Raw genomic sequence first — 10,012 nt, 5'->3', positions numbered from 1 at the left:
GGGGGGGGGAGAGAGGATGGGAGGGGGTTTCTGTGCAAGGAGCACATGAGGGGACGAGGCCGAGCAGGAGATGGAGGGAGAGGACGGAGAGGACACGCATCTTCACATCCCGTCCCCACCCGCCAGGAAGGGCTGGGCAGGCAGCGCGGGCTGCACAGGTAGCTTTCCACGCTGCCCTCCCCAGCATTCCCTCCCCCCTCTCCTGCACCCTCTAGACTCCAGCCTCTTCTTCCCACTCCCTAAGCCACTCCCAGTCCCCACCAGACCCCTTCTTCCCACCAGAGGCCGCAGGGCAGCCCCCCACACCGCCTGCAGCTCTCTCATGTTGGCCTGTTTTTAACCTGCAGCCCCACACCGGAGCCCTGCCCTTGCTCGGGGGAGACCTGGGGTCTGGCCGGGATTTTGAAGCAGTGGTCCTACCAGGTGAGCCCCCTCGGGGAGCCTGGGCTGCTGACTCCCATGGGTGGGGTGGCCGTGGAGGAGAACAGGATGGTAGGGCCAGTTAGTTAAGTTTGCCAGCGCAGGACTTCTCCCGCTGAATTCAGTTCTTTGGTTCCTGAACCAAGGAGAAGGACTCCTGGCCCCCTGCCTGGTGGTGATTTCCACATTCCTGTACGTAACTGGGGGCTACAACACTGCTGAAAGCACAGCTCTTACTGACAGCTTTCATGTGATGATTTTTGAGAAGAAAGTTGTACTTGAAGTTGTGCGGCACTTCTCTCACCCTGGAAATGACATTTTTTGAGTGGTGAATGGCACGTGCCTGCACAGAACTTAGCCCTGGAGGAGAGCTGGGGCCCCCGCTGCATGCTGGGCTGGTGTATTAGTCTGTTTCTGTTGCTTCTATCAAAATACGTGAAACTAGGTAATTTATAAGAAAATGAAATTTATTGCTTACAGTTTCTGAGGCTGGGAAGTCCAAAGTCCATCTGGTGGTGGCGACAGTGACCCAGGGGTCTCACATTGTGCGATGGCGGAAGCAGAGAGAGACAGAGAGAGTGAGAGAGAGAGACTCTCTTCTTTTAAAGCCCTCAGAACCACGCCCCTCACCACTGTTTTTAATCCATTCACTACTGCATGGCCCTACAATTCAATCTCTTCTTCAAGGCCCCACCTTTCAATTACCATAATAGGATTTCCCACCCTCTTAACAGTCACAGTGGGGCTGTTTCTAATATATAAAACATGGGGGACACAATGCAAACTTCAGGGAGTTTGGGGGGAACAATTCAATCCACTACGGCTAGCTTATGCTTCTTGAGCTTCCAGAGAATATACTTCAGGTCTGTCTGGTATCACCTGATGCTGGGCTTCAGAGGAAAATGAAAACTCAGCTTAGTTCAGCAAAGAGCCCTGAAGCATGGGACACAGGAGAGCTTCTAGATAGCATCTAGTTGAGAACAATGCGTGGAGGTGACTGTGACCAGGGGCTGCTGAGAACCCCGTTTGGGGCGCTGGGCAGGCTCTGCCCTGCACCTGCTCCTGGCCCTGCAGCTCTCCCCTCTCCTCAGGACACCTGGGAACACCTCCTGGCCTCCAGCAAGTACAACAGGTGGGAGTCCTTCGCGGTGGTTTTCCAGTCTTTGTTCTTCAAGAGCGCCCAGTCGCCACCCTCCGTGAGCATGAGCGAGGCAGCAGGGATGTGCGGGCAGGGGGGGGAGGCCTGACCTCACATCTGCTCCCATCCCCCTCGCCCACTCTTGCCCCCACAGAAGCCCTGGCCAAGTTCAGCTTTCCTGAACCCAGGACACGTAGTCTTGGGGGAAATGCTGCAATATTCTCTTAGGCGTTCTTATGCACTTTCCCCACTGGGATGGACGGCCCCCATGAGGCAGGTTCTTAGAGGTGGGGCAACCCCAAGGTGAAGAGCATGGCAGCGCTGGGCTGCTGTGTGACCTTGGGCAAGGTGTTTGAACTCTCTGTGCCTTGGTTCCTCATCTGTAAAATCAGGACTGTTATTAATATCCCCTCCCTCCAGTGTGGTTGTCAGGATCACGAGTTAATGCCTGGGAAGGACTGAGGGCAGCACCTGGTGCTTGAGAAGCACTCGGGACCTCTTGGCCATTGGGATTATTCAGGATAGAATTTCCAGGGGCACCAAGTCTGGCTCCTCCCTCTGTTTGCTTCTCTGTGCCAGGGAGGGTAGTTTGAGTTGTCCCTCCCCCAGTCACTGGGCACAGGGCCACCCAGATCATGTACCACTGTGAGTGGGTCCACACATGCTGACCAAGGTTTCTGTAGCCTCTGAGGCTTCAGTGCTGTGTCTGGAAACAGTTTCTCCCTCCAGGCTCCTGCCTGTTGAAATCATTGCATCACCTCCAGGACATAAAGACATTTAAAGTAATGGCTTAAGAGGAGGAGGAGGAATATTAGCTTCCTGTCTCTTTCCTTCACCCTCCTGCTCAGACTACACACTTCCCTGCCATCCATGCCTCCCATTGTCCAGTTGGGGTGTGGAGAACCCCACAACATGGAGCAGCCAGACGTCTGACCTGCTCCTGCAGGCCCTGACCTCTGAGTCCTGATGCCAAACAGCGGTCCTATAAATGCCCACTGTTATTGATGGGCAGAGGGCCTGAGGGATCAGGGCCACCCCGTCTCCATGCCAGGGAGAGCTTCAAAGTGGGCGGCAGGCCTACTGCATCCTTGGGGCGTGTAGGGCTCCACTGTCATCTGGTTCTCTTTCAGGAGGACCCCCCGCTCTGGGACCCCACCACACTCGCTGTGAGTCTCTGGAACACCATGGTGAGTGGATAGCCTGAAGGCACTGCGCTGGCCTGGGTACAGCCCTCAGAAGGAGGGGCAGGGTCTCCACCACCATGCCCACTTTGCCACTGTTCTGAGGACAGGCCGCAGGACACCAGCAGGATCCCAGGATGATGGTTCTGGGCCACCTGGGGTGCTTCTCAGCACCCGGCAATGGCCCAGCTCTGACCACCTGGGGTGCTTCTCAGCACCCGGCAATGGCCCAGCTCTGACCACCTGGGAGTTTCGCCACCTTGTCCAGGGCTGGGCCATAGCCCTGCCAGTGGGCAGGCTCTCAGGGAGCCTCAGCCTTGCTTCTGGAGGCAGGCCCATTACCTCAGAGTCCCGGTGGAAGACCTCACGTTGAGTGGTGCACTAGGGGACGGGCTCCCTCACAGTGCCTGTCCACTTTTTCTCACACATATGTGGCATCATGCAGTTTTAAAGGCGCGGGGTAGAGCCTGGGATGAGCGTGGACTTCAGAATGAAGCCCCAAGTTCAAATTCTAATCCCACCTCTCACAGCTGTGTGAACTCAGGGTCTCAGCTCCCCTTCTGCAAAACCCAGGTCATGACCCCTGACCCAACACGTCTAGTGTGTAGCTCATTCCTGGCTCATGGTATGTACCCAGCATGTGATGGCCCTTCTTTCTGTAACTATGACAGGCTTTCCCCAGATCCTGAAGGCCCTGCAGGATATCTGGGATTAGTCAGTGTCTGGAATGCAACATTGAGGCTTTGTGTCTTTCCGCGGCACTGGAAGCCTGATTTTGCCATTTATTTTTTTCCACATCCAAGCTGCCCTGTATTTAGAATTCCAGTGGCAAAAAAAATTGTGCTTCTTCTTCCTTGGATTAGAAAAATGTCTCTCCATCCCCTCAACTGATGTGCTGCATGGATTCCCCCAGGCAGCACATGTCACACACATTAGCTGGTATAAGACAGAGCAGGGAGGGAGGGAGCGGCCCCGACAGCCCCATTAGTGGAAACACACCGGCCTTTGGAGAAGGTGTCTGGTTTCTTTGAACAGGAACGCTTATTGCATGGGATCTACCCCCAGAAAACCATTTGCTGCTGATCTCCCATGGAGGAGAGAAAACGCTTATTGCATGGGATCTACCCCCAGAAAACCATTTGCTGCTGATCTCCCATGGAGGAGAGAAAGGCACTTGAGCCCTCCAGCAGGGGCTGCCCTCCCACCACCCTCTCTCTGGGGGAGAAGGGCTGAATATTCCAACTTGGCCAAACCTCTCTCCTCCTCCTCCCAGTCAGCAAAGTCACCTACCATGTGCCCCACCCTATGCAGGGGGCAAGGGGGACACAGAGACACACCAGATATGGGCTCTGTCTTCACTGGGCTTCAGGTGCAATTGGAAGGTCAGGCGACCACAGGAACAAGTGAACAGGGACCCCGCCGGCAGCGCTGTGCTGGGCTGTGCACCGAAGAGCAATACAGACAGGGAGGGCGGGAGGGGCCATGAAGATGGGACCTGATGGCTTGGTAGCACGTGTCAGAGAGGTCAGGGAGGGCATGCCCAGGCAGGAGGGCCTTTGTGAGCGAAGGGCATGGAGAAGAGAAGGAGCCATGTGTGTAGCAAGGAGCAGGATGAAGGCTGGTCTGAGAAGAGAGGACATGTGTGGATAATGGGACCCAGAGAACACTGGACAGAGGAGAGCTGCGGAGAGCAGGTCCAGGGGAAAGGGCTGGGCTCCCCTCTCTCTCCTTTAGTCTTGCTATTGATTGTCTTTGGTGTTGGTGGCAGCAGTGATAACCACCTTTACTGAGCCACTAGGTGATGTCCCTGTGCATACAAATAGGCACACCACATGCGCGCCTTCTTATAACCTACTTGAGGGTCAGGATGAGTGGTCGTGAAGAGAGGAGTAGAAGGTGTCACGGTCAAGGCCAAAGGCCTGGGACACAGTAAGTGTCACAAGGGCTCAGAGGAGGAGGTGGCAGCTTTCCTAGGTGGGAAGTTACCCCTCTCCAGACCTGTCCAACCAGCCACAAGTTCATAGTTTCCCAGTACAAGTCCCTTGAGGCTCCTGCGGCCCTTGGGGTTCCCCCAAGTGTGTCCATTCTCTCCCAGGCAAAATGCTAGGCTATCCCACCACCCCTGGAGCAAGTGCAGCTGCCAGGACACATGGAAAGCTCCTGCAAGCCCATTTCATCCATGAGAAATTAGGAATGTGGCAGGTCAGGGTCAGGGGCACTGGACAAGGAGTCAGAAAACCTGGGCTTTGGTTCAAATCCTGTTCTGTTTGTTTCTGGAACAAGTCACATGGTCTTTCTGGGCCTCTATTTTCTCTACTTGCCAAAAGGGTGTAATGACCCTCAGCCAGCCTCAGAGGGCTTGTGAAAATACAGGAGTGCTGGGCTCCATCACACACTCGCTTCACTAATTGTGTCCTCCGTGGGCATGCGGAGGGCGGGAGTCTCTGCCCCCACCTCCTCGATTCTGTGCTGTGTTGGGCGTAACTGGGACCCCTGAGGGAAAAGCCAGCTGTGCCTGTTCTGCGCCCAGGTTCGCAGCACCCTGAGCACAAGTGAAGGCCGTCCTCCTGCGAGGGGAGCAGAGAGGGGCCAGGCTGTGATCACAGAGGGCCTGGGTCTCCCGCTTCTCTCCTCGACCACACCCAGGACACAATGGGGGAAGGGTTCTGCTCTACAGCCCCCAGAGCCACGTGTGGGTGTGCTCAGGCCACGGCAGTGGCATGACCCAGCCCCAGGACAGTGTAAGCACTGAGGACCAGGGAAGGAAAAGCGCCACACACTGTCCCAGCTGAACGAGGCCCCAGGCTGATGCTTGTGGTCCTTGTGCTAAGCTGAGGAGGATTTTGTGTTTGGGACATAATTCCTTCCCTAGGCCCTGTCTGCTGCCTCCTCAATGATTTGTGACAACTCTTGCACAATGGCAGTGTGGAAGGGAGCCGCCTTTAGGAAACTCGAGTCCCAGATCCTTTCAGTAATCACTGACCCCCACCTTATGCCAAGCCCTGCAAGGTACCTAGGGCCACAGGGAGGAGAAAGAACTTGGGAACTGCTCACGGTTGAATGAGAATTCTGCTTCTTGGGGAGGATTTTTAAGGTCACCCCCTCATCCCTCCCACACTCGGCTAATTTCACTGCAACTTAGGAAGCTAAGGGGATGCAAGCAATTAAAGGACCAAAAAGTGGAATAAAATCGCAGAACAGCACCAGTTGTCCCCAGAGTAAAAACAGTGTATGTGCTTTTGTGTGCGGCACAGGGTGGCTGGAGAAAGAGGGACCCGTAAGGAATTATTTGAAATAACATGTCGTTCTCCATCCTCACTGAGGATAGAGGAGGATGGAGGGTCAGAGCGGGCGTAAAGGGTGTAGTGCACATCAGAATTACCTGGAGGGCTCGTTAAAGCAGACTGCTGCACCCACCCCGAGTTTCTGATTCAGCGGGCCTGGGATGGGGGGAGAGTTTGCATTTCTAATGAGTTGTCAGGTGATGCTGCTCCTGGTCCAGGAGCCAAACTCTGAGAAACGTGGGTCTAATGAGTCCTTCTCAGGGCTACCTTGGAAAGCTGCCACCTGCAGAAGACTGTTCTGTTCTAAAGACCACCTTCTTCTCTAGATGAAGCCAACGGGACAGAAAGATGAGTTTTTCAGTGCGAAAGAGAGGAGGCCAGTGAAATGTCCCTCTCAGGTAGGAGGGGCTGGATGGGGAGGGAATCGCTTGCGGATCGTGGAGACAGGTGGGGTGGCCAAGTGGGCTTTGTTGTGAAGTGGGGTCTTACATAAGTGAGACCTTAGTGAGAGTCCTGGCTCTGTTCTTCTGGGTCTGGGCACAGCTTTGCATACGTGGCTGCCCTAGGTTTACTCCTGTTGGGCCATGAGGGCAGTTTTTAGCAGAACTGAGGCCTTTCTACACCTGTGGAAGGCACAGGAACAAAGCCACAGCTCACCTGGCCCCAAATCTGCTCCCACCCATCTTCTCTGGGGCCCTGTGTTCTGGATGCCATTTCCAGACCTTCCTCTACCTCAGCGTAGAGAAGGAGGCGGGTATGATGAGTATCTAGTCTTGAAGGTGGATTGTTTTGGTTCTGTCTTAATATGTGCCTAATATGTAGTAGGTATATAATTAATGTTGCTGGCCAACTGAACATCAATGAATGGGATTCTTCTGTCATTTAATGCTAGTCAAAGTTTTGGCTTTCTTGATGAATTGACAAGCTTTTTGCTCTCAGGCAATAAGAACTATATAATTCACCCTGTTTCCCTCTTTGCTTTGCCTGCCAAGAAGCTGAAAATTAAGTTCTCTTCTCATTGAATACACATGCTTAGCCTGGTAGAATAAGCCTCTGGGGTAGAGGGCAAGAGATGCTGACTGTTGCAAATGAGAAATTTCAGAGCATTAATGAGCTCCTTCAGAGAGTGAATGAACCACACAGAGAAGAAAAGCCAGAGAATGGTTTGGTCAGCATTGAAAGGATGGTTTGAAAGCTCCAAATTGGCCAAAGGCATTGCTGAATGATAAAGCCTGATAGTTAGGAGATACAGATTTCTGGGTCGTGAGGACATGTTACTTTTCTCTGCAGGAGAGTCCCTATCTCTTCACCTACAGGAACAGCAACTACCAGACCAGATTGCCAAAGAGCCAGCCTCAGGTAAGGAGAGGGTTTCTGTGACTGACAAACACACAAATGGACCAGGGGCCTCACCCTTTGCTGAGTCTTTGGAACCTTCCCGTGATTCTTGAAGTCTTGGAACTCCGTCCACCTCTGGGCATGCTGAGGCTGTGCAGACATGTGAAATGCAGTCAGAGCAGGGTGAAGGATCAGTGTGTGGCTGTCCATTTGGTGCCTTGAGGCAGGTCTCCCCATGGTTTCTTCTTTGGACCTGCCTCAAAGAAGCAGTTGGGGCTGCTCAGCACTGCCTGTTTCCAGTTTGCTGTGATGCGAGGCAAGAGTCTTCAGGCCCTTCTCGAATCTCTGACAAGTTCTTCTAAACTCATTTGAGTCCTTAATCTGAAGAGAGAGGTAAGAAAAGGCAGAAAATGTGGTGAAATCTGAAACCAGACGGTGTGGGGACCAGAAGGCCTTCTGCATCGGTGCACACCCGCAGTGGTCATCACACACTCACTCGTGTTTCTTGACTGCTTAGCTCATGAGTCTCTTCTGGTACTTCCCGCCCAGATTGGATAGGGCACCCTGCACTCCTCTGAGCCCCCAAGAAACACTTCAGAGAACTGGGGACTGAGGTGGGTTGAGACAAATTGGATCCTAGTGACATCTTTCCCTTCCTATTTTATGAAAGAGGGTGAGATTTATTCCAAGTGGTGGTGGCAAAGTTGATGGCCTGGGCCTCCACACTGGAAAACACAGCATGAAAGACTTGATTTATCAACTTGCCTCGCATTTTAAAACTAATATCTTAGCAATGAGTATACCTCTGAGAGGCAGCATGGCACAGTGAGGTGAGATGACTGGCTCTGGGTGCAAATCTAGACTCTTCCATTTACTGGCTCTGTGTCAGTGAACAAGGCACTTAACCTCTCTGTGCCTTGGTTTTTTAATCTGGGAAATAGTGAAGTAAGTTCTATATAAGTGAGTTCTATATAAGTGTTGCTATTATTATCATCTGACAAGAGGCAGTGATAATTTCCTTCAGAATACATTTATTGAATACCTGCTGTGTATCACTAGAATGCGAGCTCAGTGAGGGCAGAAACTCAGGGTAGGTACCCAATAAGTATTTGTTGAATGAATAAATGGATAGATAGATGGATGGATGTCAGCCATGAGAAACAAAAAAACGTACATGCATTGTTTGTCCCTAGGAACTCAGTCTGGTAGAGAAAGTCGATTAGCAATTATAGCACAATGTAATAATGTTTTCATGGGGTATTCTGGGAACACAGGAAGAGAAACTAACTCAGACAGGAGAAAGTTGAAGAGGGCTTTCCAAAGGGTCCCCATGACCTCAGCCTTGAAGGATGACTAAGGTTGAGGCAGGTGGGAGGATGAGAAAATGAAAGGGGGGGAGGGAAAGGGAGACTAGAGGCAGCTGACTGGGCAGAGACATGAAGGCGAGACTTCAGTTGAGCGCTGGTGGTTTTGAATGTCAGGAGACCTCTTAGGCCATGCTGAGAAGGAAGGACTTTATGGTGATGTTAATATGGAATACTAATTTATTTGTTCAAACAACAAATATTTGTTGAGTTTCTACTACGCCAGGTGCTGTTCTAGGCTCTGGGGCACATTAATAAAAAACAAAAACAAAAATCCCTCTCACTGAGAATTTGGGCAAAGGAGTGGCATATTATGAAGGAGACCACTCTGAATGAATTCAGAAGGCTGGTGAGCAAGCCCACGGGGCTGGAGGCGGTGATGCTGGTGGAGACTGCGCATTCCAGGCAGGAAATCACAAAGGCCTGAACTTAGGCTGAGGTAGAAGCCCTGGAGAGGAGCGACAGGTTTGGGAGCATGTCGAAAGGATGTTGTGGCTGATCTGATGTGGTTGAAGGAGAGGGAGAAATCATAAAAGACACCAAGGTTTTTATTTATCTTAAATGAAATTTTCTAAAATAGAGGTTCCACTTTGCAACCAATTTTCAATTTAGCAAGATCTAATTCTTCTTATTTCTCTGTGTGTCTCATTTCAGGAGAGAGAAGATACAGAAATCAGATGTCCTGACAAGTCCCCTTCCTCCCCAACTCCCACCTCAGGTACACAGCTTGAGTCCAGTGATTTTTAAACTCATTGGAGGTCTAAAGTCGTGCAAGTAAGAGCAACCTTAAGATGGCAAGGACTTCCCACACAATCTGAAATGCTCCTGAGAGGCTTTTCAAGGACAATAGAAATAGCTCTGTATGTATGCTTGTAAGGTCATGCCTGTGTTTGATTATTCTTTAACTAAAATATGATAGCATCATTATCAGAAAGCATTTATTAAGCATTAACCCCCAGCCAGGCCATGTTTTTCAAAGAGCCCAACATTAGTTGAGTGAATTAATGTCATTGTCCCTGCCTTGAAGACTTGATGGGTGAATTTGTGCTCCAAAAAAGCAAAATTACCTTTAGGCACAAGGCAGAAATAGCCAGTTTTCAATCTCTGTCAGAGTCATATGGAGAATGCACACAAATGTTGCACAGAATGGGAAAGCACACCATCTCGTGAACTTGCCATTTCCACTGCCTCTCAGTATTTCTAAAATGTCTGCTGCTGGGCTGTGAAAGTGAGACTCATGGAATGTTCTGGGCAGTCATTGGCAACATTCCCAAAGACAGTCTGCCT

The 10,012-nt window shown here is 51.5% G+C and overlaps 1 protein-coding gene across 1 annotated transcript in view; it reads left to right on the top strand.

Annotated features, from left to right (window-relative positions):
• The window catches only part of PLB1 (phospholipase B1), a 99,928-nt gene that overhangs the window by 1,942 nt on the left and 87,974 nt on the right, over window positions 1-10,012 (top strand). The window contains exons 3-7 of the mRNA XM_008566409.1: window positions 348-492; window positions 1,512-1,616; window positions 2,689-2,745; window positions 6,744-6,777; window positions 7,314-7,382. Of these exons, the coding sequence (XP_008564631.1) occupies window positions 348-492; window positions 1,512-1,616; window positions 2,689-2,745; window positions 6,744-6,777; window positions 7,314-7,382 (410 nt within the window). The remainder of the gene's footprint in view (window positions 1-347; window positions 493-1,511; window positions 1,617-2,688; window positions 2,746-6,743; window positions 6,778-7,313; window positions 7,383-10,012) is intronic.

The sequence above is a fragment of the Galeopterus variegatus genome, unplaced genomic scaffold, assembly GCF_000696425.1.
Source record: "Galeopterus variegatus unplaced genomic scaffold, G_variegatus-3.0.2 Scaffold239, whole genome shotgun sequence".
NCBI classification, from domain to species: domain Eukaryota; kingdom Metazoa; phylum Chordata; class Mammalia; order Dermoptera; family Cynocephalidae; genus Galeopterus; species Galeopterus variegatus.
This window is presented reverse-complemented; position numbering and strand designations above follow the sequence as displayed.